The sequence below is a fragment of the Lepidochelys kempii genome, chromosome 1 (genome assembly GCF_965140265.1).
Source record: "Lepidochelys kempii isolate rLepKem1 chromosome 1, rLepKem1.hap2, whole genome shotgun sequence".
In the NCBI taxonomy this organism is placed as follows: domain Eukaryota; kingdom Metazoa; phylum Chordata; order Testudines; family Cheloniidae; genus Lepidochelys; species Lepidochelys kempii.
The window spans coordinates 106,784,728-106,812,266 of record NC_133256.1 but is presented as its reverse complement, the minus strand read 5'-3'; the positions used below and the strand labels follow the sequence as shown (position 1 = coordinate 106,812,266).

Here is a 27,539-nt window from a genome sequence, read left to right as displayed (position 1 = left end):
TTGAAATTGTGAAGACAGCATTTTGCTGAGTTAGTAGATTTTTCAGTATATTCGCAAAATGCATAAAATAAATCATCTAAAACAAATAGACAAAGTTTATCAAATAGACTTTTCTATGTAGATTCATTTAATATTTAGTTGTAATTCTTTAATTCCTCATGGGATTTGCTTGAAAATGAACTCTTGAATTCTATCTCTAGGTCTGATCCTATGCTCATTGAAATCAGTAGCATTCACTGACTTCAGTAGTGCAGTATCAAGCTCTAGGTTCTCACTTTGGTACCCACGGCCCTGGTATCTGAGTGCTTATTTTTCTAAGTTTCACGTTGCTTCTCTGAATTAAAAAAATACAGCTATTTTATTTTTTTTGTAGCTGCTTCTCTGTATGTGTTTTTAAGGTGGTCACCGGGGGCAGACTTGCACTAGGTAAACACAAATTCACATGAGTTGTAGGTTTTTCTGACCATGCAGCTCTATTAAAGCAAAATTCTTAATGAATTTAGTGTCTTTTTTCTTTTTTTTTTGGTGTGAGCAAGAGTTTCAGGATTAGTTTCTAAGGGCCTGATTTAAAGCTTACTGAAATAAATGGAAATTCCCCCTCCCCCTCAGTTCTTTATTCTGTCTGCATAAGGATAAAATACTTAATTGACTGGTAAACTGTCATAGCATGTATAGTAATTTTCTTTTTAGTTTTCCTGAAAGGTAGACATGCATCCTGCCCCTAATGTGTAGACAGCTAGACACTGGTGCTTAGCATGTTGGTGGATAGTTTCTAATCAAATATGCATGATTATGTGGAGACTAGTCTGCTAAGTTGCATATTTATTCATGTACACGCAAATGTGTTTCTGTTGGTATTGTAGATGAAAACGTACAGCTAAAAATAGCTTGATTTAATCAAAAGCGGAGAAGTTTGTTTTAAACTTGAATCTAATGGGCAACAATCTGGTTGGAAATACCTTTAAAGGAATACGGTCATGGATAACAGGCCCACAGTTTATCCTGTTTTTTTCCCCCCATTTCAGTTTGTAAGGTCCATATAATTCTTTTTCCAAAACAAACATTTAAAATCTTTTTAGCGAAAAGTCGTCCTGCGCTATGTGGAAATGTACAAAAAATGCCAGTGTTTGAATGCAATGAAGGGTAAATGTGTTTTAAGGATCGATAGCTTCCATTGCTGTGTGTGGTGTTGTGCGGTGCAGTGCTGTTGGTCCCAGGATTTTAGAGAAACAAAGTGGGTGAGGTAATATTGGACCAACTTCTGTTGGTGAGAGAGACAAACTTTAGAGGAGAGCTCTGTATAAGCTCGAAAACTCATCTCTCACCAACAGAAATTGGGCGAATAAAAGATATTGCCTCACTCACCTTGTCTTTCTTTTAAGGAAACAGATAATGATTTCAAGTTTTCGAGTGGGGAAATACTTTTGAAATGAATATAAATACCTGTGTGAATTTTTTAAAAACTATTGATAAATTATTTTCTTTTTCAGTTACAGATCTTGCAAGAGTATGTTCTTCTTGGAATTCAGATAGAGTTTTCACTGTCCTTCAAGATATTTTCTGTGTTAGATTATTATTTGTATTACAGTAGTGCCTAGATTAGAGTCTCCAACTGAGATCAGATACTGCACATAGATATCCAAAGAATTCCTACCCCAATGTGCATCCAATCAAACCAACTAGACAGACAAAGTGTGGGGGAAAGGTTTTGGTGAAGTATTAGTACTCTTCCCACATCATGGCTAATTCCAGTAACGTTCCCAAGAAATAAGCCATTAACTCAGTTGTAGATAAACTCATTAAATAGCTGACACTTAGATTTGCCTGTGCATAGGTAATTAACAGTTCAGTCATTGGAGCTATAGTGTCTTTACTGGAGTTCATAATTTAACAAGTTCTACAGTTTTAAAAAAAGTAGCTCGTGTGTGTGTGTGTGAGGCACATACACTTACACAATAAACAAAGAATAGCTGTCCCATATAAGTGACCCATAAGAGTATTTTATTCTAATAAACAGCATATAGAAATAGTTAAACAGATGAAGAAAAACCCATATAACATCTACACTGCGAAATACCCAGTTATGTAATAGTTTAGGAGTGAGTCAGTGTTTTGTTTACAATCACTTCAGCATCCTAGAAGAGAATACTTCCTTCCTGGCAGATGGCAGCCCCAGGGCCATGCACCTGCTATTACAAGCAGTACGCTGTAGTAACCAACCCCAGCCTCACTGTTGACAATGGGTTGTCAGCCCACTGTTGGGCTCATAGCCTAAAGAGAATAGGGAACATATTTGTCCTTCAACAAGGGACTGAAATATCTTAGGAAAGACAATAGAGATGGTACACTAAAGAATTGTACTACAGTCTAAAATATCCTTCTTGTAGAAGATGTGTAGTGAGCCACTTTAAGACAAATTATGATTGAAGATCATGAACTGTGTCATCAGGGAGAGGATTTTCTGTTCTCTCATCCAATAGAGTGATTTCCCACGTTGGATTTATTAGCTCTATCTAGGCAGTCAGAACACTCTCATAACTTAGCTAAATGTGCTTTTGCAATGCATCCGTCAGTAACCTGTATTACCTCACCACCTTGTCTGTCTAGTAACCTGTAGTGGAATTCTTTTCAAGAGGAGAGGGTTTTCCATGTGGAATTGTCTAACTTATTGTGGCTGTGAGGAGGCTGAAATAGTTATGTACAGTCCACTCTGATACTGTTATGCAGATCCACCAAAAGGTGTACTAAAAAGTAAGAATGTCTATTTCATTATACCTTAATGCTGTATTTGTGGCTGCAGAATACAGCAGAAACTCTGAGTCTTTTGAGTTGCAACACCATCTGTTACAATCATGTCTTTGGGGCCATCTTCTGTTAATTTGACCGTCATTAACTTCTCTTATGCATTAAAGTTTTTTGTTTGTTTTTTGTTTTGAAGATGGAGGATATCTTTAGTTTTAGTGGAAGGCTTTCCAAAGAAGAGGGTGTCCTTTTTAGTAGGCCAGGATATTCTTGTTAAATTTAAAAACTATCCAAATGTTACCCTGAGTTTGTATAGTATTAAACAGGATTATATGACACACAGATCAGACATTGTTGAGAAGCTTGTTTTTGTTTGAAGGGGTAAGAAATGGAGGCTTTAATGTAATGCCAATATAGCAAATTTGCTGATACCAGAAACAGAAGAAATGTCTTAGAAACGGTAGAACATACTGACAGACTTTCCATTTTGTACAACTTCTTCAAGTGATTCTTTAACAATATTTATGTGATTAAATATGAAATGTTGTGCTTTCACTTAGTGTTAATTTCTAAATCTGTTTCCGAGATATAGGCAATCTAAAGTTGATCTGCAATAATACTGTAGGTATGACTTAAGACAGAAACACATCAATAAGTAATTCCAGTAACAGTTGTAAAATCATGTCAATGAAAACTGTTAAATTGGATAGAATAAAATTTAATTAATCTTAGGTTTGCTTCTCTGATTCAGTTCTCCAGGGAGTGTATTATTTTTAAATAATAGCTAATGTAGTCATTCTGTAGAGATTAACACCTCTTAAAATTGGTTCTTAAAGGATATATTGTCAAACTATTTAAGGTGAGAATTTGGAGGCCTTTTTTGACAAAAGGTTGTGTACAGCCTGATAGGAATAGATTAAAAAAATCCAATGAAACACTTTCAGGGGGCAGTTAAACTTAATTGTCCAATGGAGAAGACACAAACTACTTTTGTGCCATTGCTTGAGTACCAGAAAGTAAGAGTGACTCGGCTTTCGTAGTTCAAGACAAGTGAAAATATGAAAAATAAGCAAGTATAATAATTTGCCACATGACACTTGAATGTTGTTTAAACAGCAAGAATAAAACCAAAATTGTCTTATGGAAGTATATGATACTTGATACGATTTATGAGGTTAACAGTGTATTGTGTAATACTTTCACAACAGTATTGGATTTATTTAAACTATTATGTTTTCTGCAGTGCTTGAGTTATGTATCTAAGTAATTCTAGAGGAGGAGCAGTGATGTTTTTTCCTAATGCAATATCTTCTTTCTCGTGACTTGGAACTTTTTCAGAAAGGCTGGTGAGAAAGTTTTGTTTTCTTTCTCCTTATGTGATAGTACTAGTAAATATCCATTAAGCAGTCCTTCGTGGTGTTTGTATCTTTTGCTGGCCCACATTTCAGGGTAGACTGTTTAAATGGATGAACAATTCTTGTTGTTTGCAGTGTTGTATTTGTATTGGTCCCAGGATATTAGAGAGACAAGGTGGGTGAGGTAATATCTTTTATTGGACCAGCTTCTGTTGATGAAAGAGAAAAGCTTTTGCGTGTACGTAGAGCTTTTCTTCATATCTGGGAAAGGTATTCATGAGTGTGTCACAGCTAAATACAAGGTGAAGCAGATTGCTTAGCATAATGAATTAACACCCCTTGCAAGAGACCCTTCAAGGTGAAGTGGGCAGTTAACGCTTCTGCAACCCTAGGACAGAGGAGTGTTAGTGAGGTTACCCATTGTTGCAGTAAACCATAAATCCAGTGTCTTTACTGAGTCATAGTGAAGTTATGAATTTAAGCTCCAAGTTCATCTTCTGAAGGTGTTTTGCAGGTTTCCTTTGAGGACGAGGACTCAAGAGGTAAGATATGGAGTAATTGTTTTGTGAAGCATGTTTGCCCATGAGTGATAGGGTGCTATTGTCTTTTATCATTTTTTTTTTTGAGTTCTTGTTTACACTTTTAGGCTGTGGACTCAAACTCCTTACACAAGCAGATTTTTTCCACTTATGGTGAAAAGAAGGTTTTCCTGCATGAGAAGTATTGGATTGGGCCACAGCAGATGTAGTAATCCTTATGAAAGGCAGCTATTCAATTGTATTGTATTGTACCATTTTAACTCTTCATACAACATACAGATTTTAAAATGACGAAATTGCTTTATTGGGGATGTCTTGAGAAAATATTTCTGTCCAAATTTTAATCCTCTAAAATGCTGGATATATAATAGATATGATGGTTACAGCTGCTTGGCGTGACGAGAAGGAAAAGTCATGGGTTTGTCATAGCGGAAAATGCAAAACTCACATTCATTTTAGAAAAAAGCCATGGTGCTCTAGTTGATTAAAATTAACTCGTGTATGAAATGATGAGAAAGGTAAAATTGTTTTTATGAATGAAATTGTTTAAAAGTATTAATTATTTTAACTCATAATTTTGAACCATTTTAAGCCTATATTTCAGCTTATAGACTCAAAATTTGTAACACTTCAGGAAGGAGTCTGAGTCAGCAGTGAACTGCCAGGACTTCTTACACAGGCCCTGATTTTTTTAATAAAAAATCCTTTTAAGTGTTGGGTGGCTTTGATTCCTTCTCCCCCCTCCCCGACCTCCCTAAACCAAAACGTTTCTTCCTGTTGAAGTCAATGGGGGAATTCCTCTTAAAAAACTGATGGAAATCAAGTTTGTTAAAAGCATACAGTCTTAATATTAGTGCTACCAGGTATCATAGAGGAATGCAGGGAAAAGTTTGTGAATGAACATAAATATGCTGCACTGAAGCAAATACAGTTTCTACAATTATCTTTATGGAGTCATTTATAAACTTATAGTGCCACTACTGTAGCATTAAGAACTTTATTCAAGCATGCAGAAATGAACGGTAGGATGGTATTTTTTTTCCTCATTGTATTTACTTATAAAAGGAAATTTGTAATTACAATTTTATTTGAATCATTAATATCAAATTAAATGTCTGCCAAAGTAGCTAAATAGATAGTTTTGTACGATTTGATGACAGAGGTACAGTTGTGGGCTCCAATGAAAATTTTAAACTAAATAAAATTGCTAATAATCAGTTGTTGAATGTTGACCAATAGGATGTTTTCCAGATACACACACCGCTACAGTTTGATTCAACGCTGCAAGTCATTTATGGAACAAGTCTCATTTTAACCATTTGTGGTTGTACATTAGCATGAACGCTGTAGTGACAATAAAATGAAAGGTACTTAATATATGGTAATATTATGTCATATGTGTGTTGTAAAAATAATGACCATACATTTTATAATGGGGTCAGAACCTGGTTAAAAGAAGTCAATAGGAGTTGTTTCAAAGTAACAGCCGTGTTAGTCTGTATTCGCAAAAAGAAAAGGAGTACTTGTGGCACCTTAGAGACTAACCAATTTATTTGAGCATAAGCTTTCGTGAGCATGCATCCGATGAAGTGAGCTGTAGCTTATGCTCAAATAAATTGGTTCGTCTCTAAAGTGCCACAAGTCCTCCTTTTCTAATAGGAGTTGTGCCATTGACTTCAGTATAGCTGTGATGTGGCCCTAAAGAAATAAATGGACAAAGTATAACATTTAAATAATTTTATACCTGACTTGGAGGAAAAAAACCAAAAACAATAGACAAAATCCTGCAGCCTGGGAAAGAGCGGTGAAGGGGCCTAATTGCAGCAAAACTCATGCAGATTTTGTACATAGGGAGGGGCATGTTGTGGTGAGCCTGTGTAAAGTATTTCTGTACCCTTGTGCTGTCCCATGGCAGCCTAAACAACACTTGTGGGGAAGAGGCGAATAGGCAAAGGTTCAGCGAGGCAGCGTCTGGTGAATCTGAGAGTAGATCCTAAGAGCAAGGGCTTGCACGCTGCATCAGAGATGTTGTTGCAGCCTTTGGGCTGCGGTAGGGCTATGCCAGTGCTCTGTCCCCAAGTTGAGAGAGCAGATTCTGTTTCTCCCACATCTACCCTTCCTTACACACGGCTCTTATTCACACTCTGCTCTGTCTTAGCACAGTGATGAAGTTACCCATAGTATGTTTGAAAATCTTTTTTGAATTATCTGCATTTGTCTTGTATTCTCCAAGACTTGGGCTTGAATTCCACTTAATGAGCTTCTATAAGAGTGACTACTTCTGACTAAAGTTCATACAGTTACATAAATATACAGTGTACTAGTTGCCTTCTTAGTTAGGCACAGAATAAGTAGAAGTCTTAATCTTTTCCTTGCATCCTCTTTTTTCCCCTGAACCCGAATAATTGCTTTTTTCTTCAGTAGAAGAATAGCTGTATGTTACTCAGGTATAATGTATTCTAATTCTTATTGTAAAATTAGCTTTAAAAGACAGAGAACTTTATAAGTATGTTTGACAGTTATTCTTTGCTCATCACATAAGTGATAGAGGTAAGCCTTGTATGTGTTCTTAAAAAAGGTGTGACAGGAACAAGGGCTAGATGAGAAAACAGCTGTTTTTACATTGTTAGGAATGTGGACAGAAGGGCTCTGTGAGAATGACAGTACTGGCAGTCATGCCTTTAGGCACAGCTAACAGAGAGGAGTTTTTTCTTTTGGTATGTTACAAAACAAATAAAGTTAGTAAACAAATAAAGGCTAATAACTTAATAATAATTTTACGAATATCTTTTCTCCAAGCCATGTTTTTATTTGTTGATCTGTGTTAGTTACACTACTGTTTCAATTTCTAGATTTGTATTACTGTTTAAATTGTTTTGCTTCTTTATTTTAAAATACATGCCACATTTGGCAGATTTGAAAAAAAGGTTATTGTGGTCGTCAAAAAAGTTATAATTCACATTATATATAAACAAAGCAAATTCTTATCCAGAAACAAGAAATGAAATATTGTCAGTACATAAAAAGCATTCAAGTAATGAGAGATAATTTGATCTGACCATTGTTACATTGTATTTATGTTAAGTGGCTGTCAGCTAACAGGAAATACTTGGCCAAATTCTACTCTGTTTACTCTGTGAAAGTCAATGAGAATATGTGGTATGTAAATCAATGCAGAATTTAGCATAATGATACTTAAGTATCAGGATGGACTACATACGCATATGTCTTCTGATTTTAATCCTAGAGTTACGCTAGTCACTTGGGTCAGATGCTGTGCACACAGCTGCCTCTGGAACTTTTCATCACGAACATGTGAATTTCTCGTGGACTGTGGGACCTTTCTTATACTCTTCCTTAATTTAAACAGTTTTGCACAGTCTTTTTAATCCATCTAGGACAGGGGGTTTCTGTCTTCTTCTTCATAGCATGGGCTGAATGATTGGTAAAGAACATGGGCCATTTCCCCTCCTATTCCTGATTGACTGAGGCCATCTCTCAGACCATTTGTGGTCACACAACATCCCCATGGAGCTATAGCAATGTCTCACTCTCCTGGCATTATTTTCCCATTTGCAATGTTGCTGTAGCCATGTTGGTCCTGGGATATGAGAGAGATAACACGGGTGAGGTAATATCTTTTATTGAGCCAACTTCTGTTGGTGAAAGAGACAGGCTTTCAAGCTTACACAGAGCTCTTCTTGAGGCCTCAAGCTCAGTGGAGCTCAACAGCGTGTCTCTTTCACCAGCAGAAATTGGTCCAGCTAAAGATATTACTTCACCCACCTTGTGTCTCTGTTGTTTGTCCCTGTATTTTAATGATGTTTAGCAACTGGAAATAGGGAGAGCTATCACCATGTGACCAGCCAGCTCTCAGTACACCATGTGTGGTCTGCAAAAAGAACAGGAGTACTTGTGGCACCTTAGAGACTAACACATTTATTTGAGCATAAGCTTTCGTGAGCTACAGCTCACTTCATTGGCTGTGTGGTCTGTGGGCCATAAATGTGGGAAATTGTGAGCTATGGGAACTAATGTAGTTGAAGCGTACTCGTACGTTATTATGTATGATTTTGAGGAATGTTTTTGCACTAGATGGATTTCATCCAAGTTTTCTATCAGTTGTATTTGTAAAAAGTAAGGCAAGCAAGAAGGCATTTCTGTGATCTGTTGCCAGAAATACAGACCGATTTCTTGTCTTGGTTGTTTTGGATGACCTGTCAGTTAGGTGGAGGCATTCATCCAGTAGCTGCGCTCAGAATTGCTGTGCCCTCTGTGTAAGGAGAACTGGCCTGCCTTTTGGTGCTCCAGCTTACTCCTCTGCATATGAACAGGCATCTTGAGACTGCTGCTGACGTATTTTGCTGTGGGGGCGAGCGGTTCAGGGGAAACATCAAGAGACAGGGTGGGGTTCTATACATAAGATGGGAACATTACAAGAGTAACAATTATTCACACTTTTCTTAACAGGTCTTCTTCTGGAAGACAAACCATATTTGGGTTACCTGATGGCAGAAAACTCATGGGCCTGTATTTGGGGCTCATGAACACAGAATACAATTAATGGGTGGAAATTTCCTTTTCCTAGCCAACTTTCTGAATGACCCAGTGACCTTAAAATCCTTGGGGAATCCTAATGTAGGCTTTCTACAAGTGAGATAGCGTTTATTACAGAACTGAATAACATCACTTAATTACTTCAGTTTTAGTTAAGTCTTGAATTGTGAAGCCAGAGAGAGTGGGTGACTGTAATATCCATTAACTTAACTTGCCTAGTATACTCCTCTTTCAGATTTTAGTATATGTACCTGTTTTATTAGCCTGAACAGTATTCTCAGGAACACACTGCTACTGTGTCAGGAATTAATTCTATGTAAATGTTCAGTGCCTTTAATTTTGCTCACTTTCACCAGTTTTAATAAGATTGGCCAGTTTAAATGCAAATGTGTCTATTTTTGGCTAACAGACTTGAAATTGGTCTGGTGCTTGTTGCATATTTGCGTCAGCTGGAGAGAGCTAAGTACTTCTGCTTGACTTGGATTGTACTGTGTCTAGTTAGCATATATGATGTACTGTATTTGTTCGGTAAATGTGAAATTAAAAAGGATTTGTGTATTGTTCCTCTGCTTGCACTGTTGTGTGCATTCTTTTAGATTATATTTCCTGGTCAATGCAATACATAAAGTTTGCAAGAGTGTCTGGCTCTTAGACCTTTGAGAGAACCTTATGCTATAAAGACCCCCTGACATTCAGAAAAATTCTGAGAAACATGTATGTTGCAAGATATCCCCTGCTATATATTGTCAGTGGCTTTTATTCCTCTTTTTTTGTATGTTCTTGTCGCTATGATCATTTATAAAACCGAATCCTTGCCTTATGAGACTTCATCTACTGCTTATTTCCCTACATGAAGTTATAGTCCCTTGATGTGACATCCCAATAATTTTCATGGCAACCAGTCGTGGTGCCCCAAACTACTGTGACAGGGTAGGATATCTGCAAATTGATCCATTTTTATAAGAGCTCTATACTGGGAACTCCCACTGAAATCTCAGGGAGTTCTTTCTGTATGCTGAGTGGTTGTGGGATTGGACGTGAACTCTTACGTAATAAAGATCCTATTTTTATTTGTTTGTATGGATCTCATCCTGCCAATAAAATAAAATGTTAAAAAGAAATACTTAATATGGAGATATACTTAGGTATATCTCCATATTAAAAATTAAATAACTATCTCATACAACTGGAAGGGACCTTGAAAGGTCATTGAGTCCAGTCCCCTGCCTTCACAGCAGGACCAAGTACCGTCCCTTATTTTTGCCCCAGATCCCTAAATCGCACCCTCAAGGATTGAACTCACAACCCTGGTTTAGCAGGCCGATGCTCAGACCACTGAGCTATCCCTCCCGCACCATAATCAGATTTGTTGCTAAATAGAATAGTTTTCTCAAAGCATTGTGTGAGGCATCCGTGGATCTTTTTAAGATACTGATATCTTACAAGCATGTTTGCTCTGGAGCAAATTACAGTAGCCAAAAAACAAAACAAAACTAGAAAACCTTTTAAGTACAGAAAGAAACACGTGAAATAGTACATTACATGGCCCCAGAGCTCTATTTTGGGTGTAATTTAGGTAAACAGTCACTGACAAATCCTGTATTTACAGAAGAAAATGCACTATGTTATGGATTTGTACTTTAGGACACACATAATACTAGGTTCTTAAACGTTAGTAAAATGTCCTCCCCTTTCTTAAATAACGTTTAAGTTTTGAGAGGATTACTTTAGTCAAGTAGGTATTTTCATAGTTAAACAAAGGGTGTTTTTTAAAGGAACTGGACTTTTTAGATACTGATCTCACAGCTGAAAACTAGCACATAGAATATTTGCTGCTGCTGTTTGAACTGAGATTCCTCACTTGACTCCGACATTATTGCTCCTTGGAGTAGGTAACTTGGCAACTTTATATTCTCATTCCTTAACTACCTTTGTAAAAGTGAAGCTTTGGAGTCAGTTGGGTCTAGCAGAGCTAATGAATATGGGTTTGCTTCACTTTGTCTCTTCAGGAAGCTATTAGGTAAGAGGATTCGAGATGCATGCAGTGTAGCTAGGAATAATCTTAATTCCTTCAATACTGCTTGTGTGCTTTGCTTGAGATAGTGGACTGTGGATAAGACATTTTTTAAGATTTTAAAGATTGGTATTGCATTTCTAAACTACTTACCAATTTGTTGCCTCTGTTTTTAAAGGGTATATCAGTTTGTCTTCAAATGTGACATGTAATGGGGTATTTATGGTGTTAATGTGACAACCTTTCAACCCTTAACAATATAATAGCTGCTGTATACAATACTACTGTATATAAATTTCAGAAGAGATTCTCATCTGTTGTGGATTCTTCTTGTAGAATCGTGAATGATATCAATAAGCAAATTATTGATATTCCTTTAACAAAATATTGCTTTAAATATAAGATCTAAATGCTGGCATACTATTAGACTCCAGAACACTACTTGTAGGCATTATTTTTGAAAAAATACAGTTAAGGTGGGGGCAGGGAATAAGGGGATCTATATTGTAAATCAGAAATAAAAAATGTACTTGTCAGATATACAGTTGCTTTGGTTATTAATCTTAAATAAATTCTGATAATATACAATAAATTTTTATTTACCTGTTCACAGAAAGAAACAGGACTAATGCCTACTTGGGAGTTAGGTTGGAGAGCAGGTGAGTAGATGTTTTCAGATATTTTCATGGAGATCTGAAGCACTGCTGAAAATTGGCCAATAACCACTGAGTCAGTCTGTTTTCAATTATAGGTGTGCAACCTTATTGAAGAAGAAATTAATGACATTGCAAACCTGTAAATGAGAATAGAATTTGTCCTCAATTGTTTAGGTCAGGAATGCTTTTTATAAATAGAGGACTCTGCGAGCCCCACGGTGCATCTGATGGCAGGAAAGAAACTTTAGGGTGAATTCAAACTGAGGAGGTACTGTAATGGTCAAGCAAATCGGATACCTAGCATCCGAGGCTAAAATCTGGCTCAGGTCCTCTTTTATGGGTACTGTACTTTAAAGTGTTATTAGTGTCTGTCTCCCAGTGGTTTAATAATAGGAGTAGAACTTGTTAACTTTTGATTTTGAGTGGTGTGGATTAGATTCAGCACTTGTAAGGTAAATTTATTAGATGATGATGATCTAAGTAAGCACACTAAGGTCTGGTCTACACTAAAAAGTTAAGAATTCTCCCATTGACCTAGCTCCTGGTTTTTTGGAAAGGTGACTGGACTGCGCTGACTGGAGAACATTTCCTGTCGGCATAGGTAGCCATCTACACTGAAGCACTACAGGGGCCATCTTGACAAGGGGAAGAGTATTTTGCAGGAATGCTTAAACATTTGGACAAAGCAGCCTCCACGTTTTTTCTTGCATCATTGTTTCTATATTTGAAGGTCTCACAAGATAAAACAGTTTACTGAATATTCAATATATGTACCAAGTACTGAGAACCTATTAGATAGATCAGTTATTGAAACTTATGTGTTAATGATATAGCAAGGAATAGACCATTTAGTTTTCACTTTCTTTTTAATTTCCTTACACTTTGCCTGGGAAGCCTGCCTTACAATTTTAGAAACGCTGTATTTTGAGTGAGGTAAATTCTGAGATTGGTTTAACTGGAGTGGCTTTTGGTGGAAAATAGAATGGGAAGAATTCATGGGCAAAATAAATAAAGTTGTAAGCTTTGTCCAGACATATTGGAAAACTGTAGACATTTCCCCCTCTTTTGCACAATGCTGTGGGGCATCTTGCATCCTGTATAATTGAGTTTCCAGTAAACTGATAGAAACCTTTTCATATCTACATATATTATATGGTTTTGGTGCCTCAATAATTCTGCAAAAAATATTGGCCAACTTACAGAGATTTTCAACCCAAATCTGCAGAATTGTTCAGAAATATACAGTAATCAGATGTTTATTTAGCTTCCCCTTTGTGCACTTTGATTCTAGATCACATACCTTTGAGGAGAGGTTGCAATCCCATTTTCTGACTCCCTATAGGTAGAATGGAAGAAGAAGAATATGCAAAGACATACATTGCTGTGTCTGTACCTGTCAGCCCAGTAAATAAGCTCTGTCTGCTCAGTTCCCTATAGGTTTTCTTTGCCCCTTCTTCCTAGAAACATGTAGTCTGCAACCTCATGTCCAGCTTCTTCTCTCCTTCACTCTTCCATTTTCAGTCCCAATCTAAAGAAAATATAAGGACAGGACAGAAAAATGAAGAGTACCTCTTCTATTACCCTTTCCTATATGGCTTCTGTGTTTATAGAATTTTGCTTCCTCCCCTCCCTCCCCCCCCCTTCAGTCAACTTGTGAGATTATTTCTACCATCTCTTTGGGGTTGACACAGAAGGACTTGTGGAAACCAAACTGACATAAAATTGAAACCATTTTTCCAGTGTCCTGTTTTTATATCTGCAGTGATAATAAAATCGAGTGGTAGCTCGTAAGGTGGGAGGCAAATGCAGTAGTGATGGTCATCAACCCCTCTTGTTTGTTTTTGATGTCTAAATCCTGTAGAGACAGTGTCTCTTTGGCTGGATGCCACGTGTTAATCTTTGTGGTGGCATATTTCCTATATAGTTTCCACCTCTGTTTCTTCATGTTCTGTCCCTGCTTCGTGGTTGTTTCCAGTTCAAGATCAAAGATTTGAAAGATTTTTCTGATGATTTGCTTGCTTGCTGTATGAGAAGTGACTTGATTTTATTCAGTTTCATTTAATATGTTAAGCAGGCATATATCCAAGCTGCAGGAGAGAGAGGGTGGAAATAACAGAACAAACTTCCTATTGTACTAAGTAGGCTTATTTTGCCTAATTTATTACATCCATTCCAAGTTATTTAGTAATAGAAAATAGCAAAATCTCTGAATTTGAGAGGTATAGTACGAGAACTTTTTTTAACTAATCTGGGAAGTACAAACGTGTAAGTTTTTTTTTGTTTTTTTTAAATCTACACCTATCTTTTTTTTTATGGATGTGAGAAGTACCTATCAAGGCCCAGCATGTTAACTATAAATTCATAATGATATTTTTAAATCATTCTATAATTTATATAGAATTATATTTTAACGCACAGGTGCTCATACTTGGAAGTCTATGAACTTCTTGACAAAAAGATACCAAAATACCATTTATACCAAGCTTAGAACCAGATTCTGCAAGAACCTAAGTGTAGCACTTACTACTATGTGTATTTCCACTGCAGGATCGACCCATTATATTGCAGTAGAAAATTCGAGTGAAAACAATCACTTTGTATTCTCAGCAAAGTGAGGCATGTAAATTTTTGAGCAGAGAAAGTTCATTTTAGTTAAAGAAATTAGTGTTTAAAATTTCCAGTTTGTATTGGGGGGGGGACAATAAAACTAAGACCCAAAATTTGTCCTCCGATACCTGTGTACAATTCTTATTACTTTGGTATCTGCGGGTAGAATTTAGCACGAAGAGTGAATTGTAATGTGTGTGCATGGCCTCAAAGAATCCTGGTACCCATCGTAGCCTCTAACGTATAGTGTCCACTATTAAGTGTCTGAAAATAATTGTAGTGCACTTGCAGGTGGCAGCACACAGCAGCTTTTCCAAGTTGTGCAGCAATGCGTTTCCCACTTCAGAAGACAGAATCTCTTTTTGTTTGTGCTTATATTCAAGCAATTAGGTTTTTTGTTTTGATTTAAAGTACTGTAACACTCATTTTAATGTAGATACCGGTATCTACATAAACCCTGCTCTGCTTATTTAAAAGCCTGATTGGTGTATAGTTATAGATTGCTATTGTGGGTCATAGCCTGTATTCACACAGTGCCCATTTTCCCCTAAATTTAAAAAGTCCATATTTAAACGACATTTTACTGTTTTCTTAGTAGAAGAACAAACCCCCAAAAGTGTTAGTTTGAGCAGCTTGCCTCAAATTATGTCCAAACATATACTTTTTTTTTTTCAAAAAAGTTATCACCTCTTTCATAGTTAAATTGTTTTTCCTTTGAAATATATATGTGTAACATCAGATTGATGGTAGTTGTGGACACTTTAAATATTTTGCACTAGGGGAAATGTATGTTGCTTTGGCAAATAGTTAAGCTCTAGTCTTAAACCTTTTCGTTTAATCGGGGCCAAAATTTCTTTTCTTCCATGTGTAGTCTCATTAAATCCAACTTGCAGAGACCCCCTACTTAAGTATGTCTAACTATAAGCACATGAGTAGTCTTGTTGAATTCGCTTAAAGTTAAACAAAGTTAAAGTTAAGTAACTTGCTGAAGAAGGGCTGGAGGAAGGTCAGGGTTTGGCCCCGATCTATATTTCTATGAATTAATATCATGGGGGGAGGAGTGATAAATACTGATCAGAAAGTTTAGACATTTGTTTTCATTTTCGTCCTTCCCTTCCTTTGAAATAATGTAATTCTAATACAGCGTGTCCGTTCTTAATTTATTGTTGTTTTTTATTTTGTATTATAGTAGTGTCTTCAGGCTCCAGTTCAGATCAGGGTCCAGATGTGCTAGGCACCATACAACCACAGAATACGAGACAGATCCAGCCACAGAGAGTTTACAGTCTATGGCTTGGATCCTACAAACACACACGTGCTTAACTTTACTATACTATCATGAGAAATTTCAATGATTTCAATGGGACTACTTATGGTGGAAAAAGTTATTTGTTTGCAACATACCTGACAAGACAGCTGAAGGATAGGAGGGGAATTAAAGGTACAGGGAGGTGAAGTGACATGTCAGAGGTCGCACATGAAACCAGTGGCAGAGTTGGGAATAGAACCCAGGTGTTCTAACTCCCAATCCAGGGTCCTGTTCGATAGATCACACTGCCTCTTGAGTTAATTTATAGGTTGTCAGTGACCAATAGCGTGTTTTGTATTGAGCCACATCAATAACTGTTCATTTCTATGCATATCAGTTGATGAGAATTATATTTATCTTTAGAACTTTAAAGACCTAGTACACTCTTATTCACTGCTTACAGACTGCAAATTAATAAGCAGATTGAATTTGTTTTAATTGGCAAGCCATTATTTCTGTACACATGGTGTTTGATAAGTCGCAATACTGAATTTTTTCTAGCTAATTTCATGTTAGTATTTATGGCTTTGTGCACTCAAGAGAAGCATTAAATGCAATTTGAATGAGTTTTGCCTTTGGTAGTTTTGGAAACTCTGATCCTGTAATTGCGGATCTCTTATTGATGTGCCCCAAAACCATTTAAAGTAAACAATTTAGATAAAGACAGTAGAAATTATATCAGATTTTGTATTTTGATAGATTTTCGTGTGGCCCTGGATATAGGGTTTATCGGCCTACTTCTCCCAAATATTGTATTTGTTTAATACATACATAGACACACAGATTGGTCTGTTAAACATGCATGATTCACTTCCTTTATGCAACATGCCCTGGTTTGGTTTACTGTCACTGATTATGATTTTTGTTTTGTTTTTTTCCACTGGAAAACATGCAGCTCCTCCTGCTGTGTGTTACTTATGGAGGACCATATCTATGATGCTTTGATTAAGGTGTTTAACATTTTCTATTTCTGGAAGCAATCAGGAATCTATCCTGTAGCTTGCAAATTTTGGCCCAAAGTAAGCAGAGTTCTTGAACGTGCACCTAACTTTAAGCACCTGTGTAGTCTCATGGAATTCTATAAATGCTTAAGTTAAGCACATAGTTAAGTGCTGCTGAATTGGAGCCTATGATTACATACAGCATATTAATGGCCAAAGTTAAATTTAATAGATAGTACTTGTCAGGAACTGGCACCTTTATTTTAGGCAAATAGGTAAATGGCTTCCTCTGAATCTGCAACAAGAAGTTTCGTGTGGATCTCATGGCAACACACGTAACAGTGATTATTTTTCCTTTCCTCATTAAAAACCTGATCAAAAGCCCATTGATGTTAATGGAAACCATTTCACTGACATTACTGAGCTTTGAATCAGGCCTTAAGACCCCAGTTGAACAACATACTTAAGCATGTGCCCAACTTTAAGCATGTGAGTAGAATCATTAGCCACGTTTAAGTACCTTGTTGAATCAGGGCCTACAAGCACTTCAGATCATTGTACAAGTACAGTTTCTTATGGGTCAAATTCCTAAATATGCTTTTAAGTAAGCATCTTTAACAGGGCAGTCAGATATACAGCTTACTCGCTGTTTGCATTATGATATTCCTTAATACATGTAAACTAAACTGAAGTTTACAAAGGTTTATTAAAAAGTACAAAATAATTTAAAAGCAATATTTTTTTCAAGTAGTACAAAATCTAGACAGTGATAACTTCTAGCTCTTAACAGCAGCTGCTGTATTCGATCTGACCACTTAGACCAGCATCTGGTGTCTGGAAGCAGCTAGTTCTAGATGCTTCAGAGGAAGATGCGAGAGAACTCATGGACAATTTTTTGGAATAATCTGCCCAAAGCAGAAGTTTCTTCATCATTGGTGTACATATATCCTGAAATATGAGTGTTTATGCTCCTTTGTATACAAAATTCCTAACTACTGTAACCAGGGATATTCTTCTTATCCATATAGGCTGTAGACATTTTGAATCCTTTTAAGCTATTGGCCTTAATTATATTGTTGCCTTGACGAGGAGTAGCCAAAATTCAGGCCTGGCAGGATGTTTTCTGCTCAGATAAGAGATCAATGACAGTCGTGCTATTTTTTAGCATAGTTTGTTTATTTACAAAGTGTACACATAACACTTCTTGCTTCCCTAAACAGCAGTAGGAACAAAACAGCATGAAAGACAGTCTCTTTGCAGAAGCATCTGATCAGACCCTTGTGCCCTATCCCAAGAAGTGACTCTCTTGACTCAGAGTAGCTTCATGTGGGTTCTTAATACACCCATTTACTTTATTTAATAACGTCTGTGAACATCTTTGCTTACAAGACCCTGAAGGTGAGCTATTACACTTTGATCATAACATTTTCTTGTGGCTATGAGTTCCACAGGTTAATTATGCATGATATTAAAAAAATCATTTTTATCTTTCAATTTAAAGTTTCCTTGTTCTTGTACTATGAGAGAGTGTAAATAAGAGCTCCTCACTTATCCTGTATGTGCCAATCGTTAATTTGCATGTCCCTTCTAAAATTTGTAATCGACACCCAGATTGCTCTTCTTCCTCCATAGTAAGAACGTGTGTGGGTTTGTTTTGTTTGTGTTTAGAAGCTAGACTGTAGTAGGCTTTTTTAAGGTTCGAAGCAGAGGTCAAAATTTTTGAATATGGGGGCATAAACTTAGGCTCCAAGTCCGTATCTGGACACCTAAAAAAGAATCCTGACTTTCAAAAGGGCTGAGCACTCAGTAGTTCCCATTGATTTCAACAGGTCACTTTTTTCTTGGATAAAATTGGTGAAAGTAGGTTTCCACAGCATATTGGAAAGATGTGTCAGCCTTTGATCTGTGTACTTTTGTAACAAGCCGTGGTGTTTGATTAATCAGGAATCAATACAGAGAAAATCCAATTATATGAATACTATACAGTATTTACATTTTTGTTAATTATCCAGGTTTCATGTATAACTTGTTATGCATTGGCTTTGAATTTGATTTTACATGCCGAAATTAATAAATACATGATAAAGTACACTGACAACTACATCCTTGATCTTATGTCAATACTCAGGAAAGCTAACATAGATTTTTTTTGCCTTTGGGATTGCTAGATCCAGGCCTGTTTTTCTGAACAGCTATATAATTGTTCCTTCCTGGCAATGTGCAAGCACCCTTTAATTTTTGGCAAAAAATTTGCAGTTCACCTTCAAACTACAGATTCCTCTGAGCTTTTAAAACTAAGTTTTAAAACTAAAAATAAATTTAAAAAAACAGGCACCATAAGGAGAACCTAATGTGAATACAATTTTACATATTGCTACGCATACACTATTTTGTTTGCATGTAGAATTTACAAGGTCTCTGATTTCTGTTAATTGTTATATATGCACAGCTACTATAAATAATAACAAGCTAAGAACAATTTATATTTAAAGTGACACATCAAGGAAATGTTTTTTGTTTTTTTAACAGCCACAATAAGAAACCTCCTAAAGTTGTGAGTTGAGAAATATGACAGTGTTGCTGTGTTTGAGTGGTACATATCTTTCATTATTTCTTTATTGTAAAAGAACCTGACACAGTTCAGCTAGATTCTTTAAAACAGCATAAAATAAAATGGGATTTTAAAAAAATATACGATATAATTTTGGTTGGCTGTTTCAGGCAGCTGTTTAGGCAACAGCCATTCATTCTGTGAAAGATAAAGAGGAAGATAAGTTTGTTTTGTTTGGGGATTGGGCAGGTTGGCCATTTTCCTTTCCAGCTACAGAGTTTTTGGTCTTCGTCATGCACAGTAGATTTCTTAGTAACTGAAATAATTAATTCATATGATTATCCATTATATACTCATTTATCTTTTGAGAAGACTTGCCCTTCGTACAAAATAGTGTCTGAATAGTCTTGTTTCTCACTGTCTGGAAGTAGACTCCACCAATTAGCTTCCAACTAGATGGAAAACTTTTGTTTCTATATATTTTCTAGAACTTGTACCTTGCTATTAATACAAACCAGTGCTGTTCAGAAGGAGTGGGGGGGGGGGGGGGGAGGGAGGAATTTTTGCTATTTCCTCTCCCATTTTCCTCCCCAAATCTCATTTGATGTCTTGAACAGTTATTCTTGGTAGTCATAAAAACAAAATAGTAGTAGGTTAGAAAACGTGCCTTATCCCCTTTTCCTCTGTGTAATCCCATGCAAGATATGTAAGCATATTTTTATAGGTAATTTTCATTTCGATGATACTTTTATTGTCATTAAAGCCTGACATAAAGGTAAAACAATCTCTTGATGGTTTTTAAATCAGTAACTTGATTTGTGTAACAGTATTTATTGACTTGTTTCATTTTGTTTTCCCCTCCAGAGTGAAGGAGTTAGTTTTATCACCATGACCTCAAACAACAGAGTACAACATTGAAAGAAGCTGCTTGGCTAATGTTTTTTTTAAATCAAAGCTGCTTAAGGTTTACTTTATTTTTGTTGTTGGTCCGAAAGGTTGCTTAATTTTCAAAACAGTTATGGACTGTACTGGACAACAAATCAGCAAGGAAGGGAGAGCAACCTGCCTCACTCATTTCCTGTCATTGACATCTACAGTATCATTGTGCTGCTGTTTTGACAGACTTTATTCAAGATATTCTCTAGAAATTCGGAACTTTTCAACCGGCCTCTTTAACTTATGGCCAATGCCTTCATTTCCTTTTTCTGCAAAGACTCACTGTATTTATTCTTCAGCATATTAAGGGATTCTGCAAACACCTGCAAAAGCAGTAAAATCTGGTATTTACTGGCATAAATTCAAGCCTACCACGGTACTACCTCAGTTCAAAGTAAAGCCGGATTTGTATTGTTGGTGTATAACAGGACCTCCTTTATCACTATGCTGAGTATCTCTCAAGAACAGTCTTCAGCCTTACTTAACTTTTTAAAGTATACAGCTGCTGGTTGGTTCTAAATCACTAGCTGCAGTGTTTACTTATCAGACAAAGCCCAATGTGGGCACTGAAAAGTCTAAAATGAAATGAAACTTTGTGGATTGGACTTTGACGGAAGATTCCAAATAGTTATAAAGGGTGTAACTTAAGCAACGTAAGTTAAAATAATCAAACTGCATTGGAGGGTATCTCTTTTTACCTTTGACACTTGTTTAATCCTCTCTAAGTAGGTGTTTATGTAGGTACTTCAAATTGCAAAAGCCTTTTCTGCTATTTACAAACTCATACTTGTCAATTAACCCTGATCTTCTCTGCATGTCTCCTAACCAAAAATCCACACAGGCATGCAAGGATGATGATAATAAGTATTGGGCAGATTGAAATGTTAATTCTAATATATTACTATGCCATCCAGAAAGTCCTAATATTTGCCTCTGACCAGAAAAGTAGCATTCCAGCTAAAGGCATCATTAAAGGGAAAAATGAAAGTTGCAGTCAGTTAGCCAGAGTTCTTTACAAGGATGCCCATGTTTTTTAACATTTTCAGTATTCTGAAAATACTAGTGATGTGTGGTGGCCTACAGTTGTTGCACCAGACTAGCAGAATGATCTGCCACCTTGTTGCTCCTTTGATAAATTTAATGAAGAGTTCATATACAATTGGTTTTTAAGGGTACCTCCCCAGTGCCTGCTCTGGTAGTCATGTAAGTATTACACTAAGTCATCTGAGTTGTGTGTGATTTTTTTTCTCTTTAATTCTCTGTGATAAGTGGAGAACCTATACATCACTATAAACAGAATGCATTATATATATCTCTATATATTTTTCTTTTGAGGAAGACAAGAGTCAATGTCTTACAAATATAATGGCAATGCAAAGTCTTCCTGCTTACATGCTGAACTTTTAGAACACAGGATTGTATTACAAGACAAAGATGAATGTAAACTAATTCCTTTTCCACCCCGCAACACAGGGTGTAACTTTTTTTTCCCTGTGTAATTTTCAGGGGTCTCGCAACACAGCAATGCATAGGCTGTACAATATTGGTCTAAGATCAATTTAAATGTGCTTATTTGGTTTTTTAAAGCCTGTTAAATGTTTCTAAAATGTTCTAAGTTAGTACTTGTTCAGTTCTGAAACTGAAACAGATACAATTATTGACGTTTGCTCTATGAACCCCCTGCCCCCTAACAATAGCACTGAATGTGGTACCTGCTGAATGCAATGTTTTTACTTCTATTTTGAAGTATCCCTCTGTACCAATTGTAAAATCATGCCACTATAACAAATGGTTAATATTCATACAGCAACTTAAAAAAAAAAACTTGATGATGTACTCAGTTCTCCTCTATCCTGTATATTTCACAAAAGGCATATGCAATATTTACATTCTTGATTTAGTTTACAGAATGGAACCAAAATGTATAAATGTTATGTTTGCTAAAACTTCACAATGTATATTGGGTCTTTGTACATTTTGCCTGATTTACCTTAAATTTAAAATATTTTTTGCTATATAACCTCTATAGTTATTAAGCAGTGTTTTCATTTTGGTTACGTATTGTTTATGGATATCAAGATGTTAAATATATTTCTTGCTATTGTGATATGACAAGAGACTTAACTTATCTTGCTGTGTCTTCCAATGTACACGCTGTATATAAGGATAAATGTGATGCTGCTGGAGACAAGAATAAATGGAACTAGAGTAGTGTATTGTATTTAGTCTGTATTGATCATGGATGCTCTCCTTAATAGCCATATGCAATAAAATAATTATTTATTAAAGGAATAAAGTCTTTGAGGACCTGCTTTCTGCAGGGTTTTTGTTGGGATAAAACCACTTTATTCTTGTTCCTTTAGCGTGAATCAACCTTTCTATGATTAAATCTTATTGCTCTACAGACACTCACTTGCCTTTCTGTTAACAGAAATAATAACTATGAAAATCAGTAAATGACTTTTAGTCATTTTTTTAGAATTATACAGGTTTTTAAAAAAAATTAGTATCTTTTTAAGGAACAAATTTTGCCTTCAGCAGAAGTGTAAGTTAGGGCCTTTAGTTTTTAACTCCTATTATAATCTGATTAAGTTGTGAAACATTTTCAAAGCAACTGAACACATACTAATTTGCAAGAAGGGAATGTTTTAACTTTGCATGTAACCCTTGAGCGCTCTGTTAATGCTCAAAGAGGATGAGGCTCACTGGAAGGTGGTGAACTATGGGAGCCCCTCCACATGTTTCCTTTTAGGAGCAGATATACGCTGATTATCCTCTGCTATACCCCTCATGTAGTTGTCTACACGTGTGGACAATGAATATAAAACATTATCTAGAACTGGTCTCTGTGCTCTCTTGCATGCAGGGGCTTTGGAACACGGTAAGAGACTCCCCACTCTGGCAGTACTGGCTGTCCTTGGTTTCTGTTCTCCAGTATTATGCAGCCAAATAATGGCTGCGCTCTACGTAGTCTCTTCTATGTTGTGCAGTCTGAGGGGATTACAACTAGCACATGTTTGGGGGCAGGTGGGAGCATGAAGGATTGGAAAGGTGCCTGTTATGATGCTCTGACCCATAAATAGCAAGGGGCTTGTGGCAGGACATTCTTGGTTATTTATTATATTACAGTCATGCCTAGAGAAACGGAGATCAGTGCTCCATTATGCTAGGCACTGTACATATACTTACTGAGAAATTGTCTCCGTCCTCAGGAGCTTACAAACCAAATATAGACAAGTAAAGGGAGAAAGGAAAAACTTATCCCCATTTTACAGAGGAGAGCTGAGGCACAAAGAGACTCTGACTTGCCCAAGGGGAGGCAATCTAGTGGAACTAGGAAATGAACCTAGATTTCTAGTCTCACTGCAGAGCTTTAACCACACAGGGTGAGAACCTGCAACTTTAACCAGTACAGGGTGAGAACTCCAAGGCCCTGGACCTTGCTTTCTGCTTGGATTCAGACTTCTAATACAATATTCAAACAAGTACCTATCTCTATGTGCCTTAGATGTAGTTATAAAAAATATCAATCACGTCAAACTAGCTGCTTTAAAACCTAGCAGCTAACCCGCCAGCATTCCCCAGCAAACCAGAACTCTCCTCCTTGACAAATGTCAGTTCCCAGCTTGCCCCTCCGCCCCTCCTTCCCCCAAAGTCTAAGTAAACAGAGCATGCCCTGAAAGTCAAACATGGGCTGGTTCACACTAAGGGTGGAGGAAGGGTCCAAAGCCTGAAGGCCCATCTCAGAGAACATTTCACTGAGCACTCCCACTCTTCAACTGAAGAGACTCCAGCATGGTGGCAGTATGGCCTGGGGACTCTCACTCTCTCCCAAGTAAGCAGGTCCCAAGCCATTTAGAGCTTTATAGGTTAAAAGAAATAACACCTTAAGCTCCATCTGGAAACCATTAGCCAGCTAATACGGATTCTGTAGCTGTAGTGTCCTCCTGGCAAGACATACCCCTTATGAAATAGGCCATTGCCTTCGCCTCAGCTAGAGCATGTTAGAGCAACCCATTTTTGAGGTGGCCAAGGCAGGGATCATGATAGCAACATCTGCAAGCAAATGAAAGCCTCCAATAGCAACTGGAGTTCCAATACAACCCCCAAATGGTGAACAAGAGTTACAAATAGTGGGTACGCTCCGCAAAAGATAACCTGCTATAATTTCCAGTCATGTCTTCTCACCTAGAAGCATCATCTCAGCCTTATGTGAGTTGAGGTTCAGCCAGCGAGTGCTGATCCATACCCCAACATCCCCACACAAATGCTGGCCCAGGTATTCAGTGGCACTGGCAGGGTCAGGTGAGAGAGAGAATAGAGCTGGATTTCATCAGAATACTGTAAGCACCGCAGCTCGTCCTTCTAACCTTTCTAATGATACCATATGTATGGAACCAAAAGGGAGAGAAGATGGAACCTTGTGAAACTCACCATGTCAGCATCCTTGGAAGAACTACTCCAGCCTCTGAGAATGCTCAGCAAGGAAGAAGCAGAGCCATTCAAGAGAAGCCCCTTCCACTTTTATGGACTATGGGCATAGTCCATAAAATCAGTATAGACACCCAGGGCCAGATTCTCTGCTGTGCTTAGTTTCTGCTGAGCACACACAGTGGGAATCTGTCAAGGAGCTGGTTATGTCCCCCTGATTCTCTGACCCAACTAGTTCAGAGCTGCCTAGGCACCACTCTTAATTGCACTATGTGACAACAGTCCCTGAGGGGCTATTTGCCAGCTGGGTATAACTGGAGAGGATTGCACTTTGGCTACAAATCTTCTCTGCCTCTCTTCACCCTGAACATTTTCTCTGCTTAGGGGTTTGTGGCTACACCAGCTGTATAGCTACTTGTGGTCCATTACAGCAGGGATATTTCCCAGCTGAGGAGTTACATCCGGTTTCCACTTCTTTTGAGCTACCTGAGTGGCTTGAAGAGAGTGTCGCAGGCCTGAGAATCTGGCCCACAGTCTTCATCCAGTGAATGAAGTTAAAGTTAGTTAACACTTGTCCAAATCCTCCTAATTCCTTTTTAAAATAATATCCCCTCCCAAATGCTGTACTAGTTTCCTTGACAATGTTTTGAACTAAATGACAATGGTAGAGTCTCCCCAGACATTTTCTGGGATGCCTTGAAGGCATGCATTAAAGGTATGGTAATGAAATACATTACATGATCTAAAAAATCCACTTTGACAGAGCAGCTATTGGAAAAGAAATTAAAGTCTCTACAACATCAGTCTTTGACAACCTGACTTGGAAGCAGATATTCAAGAGACCTCAATTCAGTTAGATTACTTACTCTCAACTAAAGTTCAGCTCCTATGTTCAACCACCCTTCTCTGAATTTGGTAATAGAGGTAAGCAACTGTTAGCCAAATAAAGCTGACGGTTCCATACTTTTAATTCAGCACTAGCAATTATACATGATAACAAAAAAGGGTAAGTGTTATGACAGCCTTTCCTCAGATTTTTAAGAATGTCATTCCCCCAATAGGAAAGGAGTATTTGTGGCACCTTAGAGACTAACCAATTTATTTGAGCATGAGCTTTCGTGAGCTACAGCTAAAATTTATGCTCAAATAAATTGGTTAGTCTCTAAGGTGCCACAAATACTCCTTTTCTTTTTTGCGGATATAGACTAACACGGCTGCTACTCTGAAACCTTGCCATTCTCAATAGGAAATTCCAGCATAGCACAAATGCAGGGGTTTTTTTGGTTTGGGGGTTGTTGTTTTTAAACAAAACTAGGCCTCGAACAAATTACAGAAGAACACAAATTCCAGTTCAAAGATGAAATGTGAGGAAATGACTTGGAAACTAATAGTGGGACTACCTACAATAGTGGGACTACCTGCATTCCACTGGTCTTAGTGGTGAATTTTATAAAACCTTCAGGGAGGTCCTTTCTCATTGTATCCTCCAGGTGTTTCAGCATTTTCCAGGACAAGGCAAACTTCCAAATGCATGTCAAGAGGCAAGCACTGAAAAAGGACAAGTAACAGAGGGTGGTAAAGCAATTTTGCAAATTAACCTGTACAGCAATATACTTGTGAAACACCTGTCTTGCCAAACACCTGTCATTGATCTTGCCATCATTCCTTCATATTCATCTTTCTATGTGGCGGATCAACAAAGCACAAGTCAGGAGAACTCTAAATATCATACACTGCTGCAAAAGGGTAAACCCTGAGGGCCATATCCTGAGCTGGCATAAATCAGTAAAAGTCCACTGGAGTTACGCTGATTTACTCTAACTGAAGATCTGACCCAGAAGAAGTTGTTTTTTTTTTTTAATCCATAGATGAAGAAAAGGTTTTTCGTTGTGTGTTATGGGGTGACCTTTTTGAAATAAGTGAGAAAATTAACTTCAGCCAGTGATTTATTTCTTCTGTTACACTATTCCATTACACATCAAAAGTCTCTAGGTATCCTTGTTCTTAAACGGGATATACTCAGAACCTTTTGCGTCAAGATGCAGAACCTGACATGGCTGTCCATTGTCTCCAAAGCTGCACTGTTTTTATATGATACTCTGGTGCACCTGCATGAAATTGGCAGTTCTGTTCAATGTTTCAGCGCAGCAATCAAGGAATTGCCATGTCAACGTGGCCAAAACTCCAGCAATGCATTTAGCCAATGAATTGATAAAGCAATCCAATAGTAACTTCCATTCTAGATGGTCCTTAAAGATTTTAGATATATGAGAATTCAAATTTCACCTGATTTTTTGAAAGTGAGAATGTTGAAGGTAGTCTGTTTTCATTGAATTTTAGGATTAAGCCTTCCAAGGTGACATAACCTCTTTTTATCTCTGTTGGTTGCATTAACTCTCTTCAGGTTTTACCAGTAATTGTTCTAACTGGGCATAGGAGAGAATTGAACCATATCTGTGCTTGATTTATCTTGCAAGGCAACAAAACCCAGGATCCGTCAATTCTAAAGAAAGAAGGACAATGGAGGATTCAACTTCCCTAGCTAGAAATCACAGGAGTCAGCACATATGGCAAGGCACGTTTAAGAATACTTCAAAGAAACACAAGATAATACATCATCCCCATGGTAAAACATGCATGCTTTATTCTTTCCACTAGTTGTTTTTGTTGTTGTGTTGTGGACACAGTACAAGGAGTACCCCATTGCCCATTTATACCTGCACTCCTCACTGTCCAGCCTACAGGATTACAGATTGGTGGTAATGTTCAGAAACCATATGTCTCTTTAGATTTTCCTTCAGCGCTCTATTGCCATAGATTAACCAGTACTGCTAGTGATTATTAGCCCCAGTTAACCTATCTTTTGATGACTGTATCTTATTTTCTTAATCTTGGCACATA

General features: G+C 37.2%; 1 protein-coding gene across 10 annotated transcripts in view; it reads left to right on the top strand.

Annotated features, from left to right (window-relative positions):
- IRS2 (insulin receptor substrate 2) overlaps window positions 1–22,550 on the top strand; it is a 31,572-nt gene extending 9,022 nt beyond the window's left edge. Inside the window, exons 2-5 of one of the 10 annotated variants that reach the window (XR_012159556.1) lie at window positions 11,821–11,866; window positions 17,941–18,118; window positions 19,250–19,313; window positions 20,136–22,550. Coding sequence is in view for 4 of the 10 variants with exons in the window: in XM_073349596.1 (XP_073205697.1) it covers window positions 1,491–1,591 (101 nt within the window). In the remaining 6 variants the exon portion in view is untranslated. The other 9 variants (XR_012159555.1, XR_012159563.1, XR_012159562.1 and 6 more) reach the window with 9 other exon arrangements.
- Window positions 22,551–27,539: the final 4,989 nt, after the last annotated feature.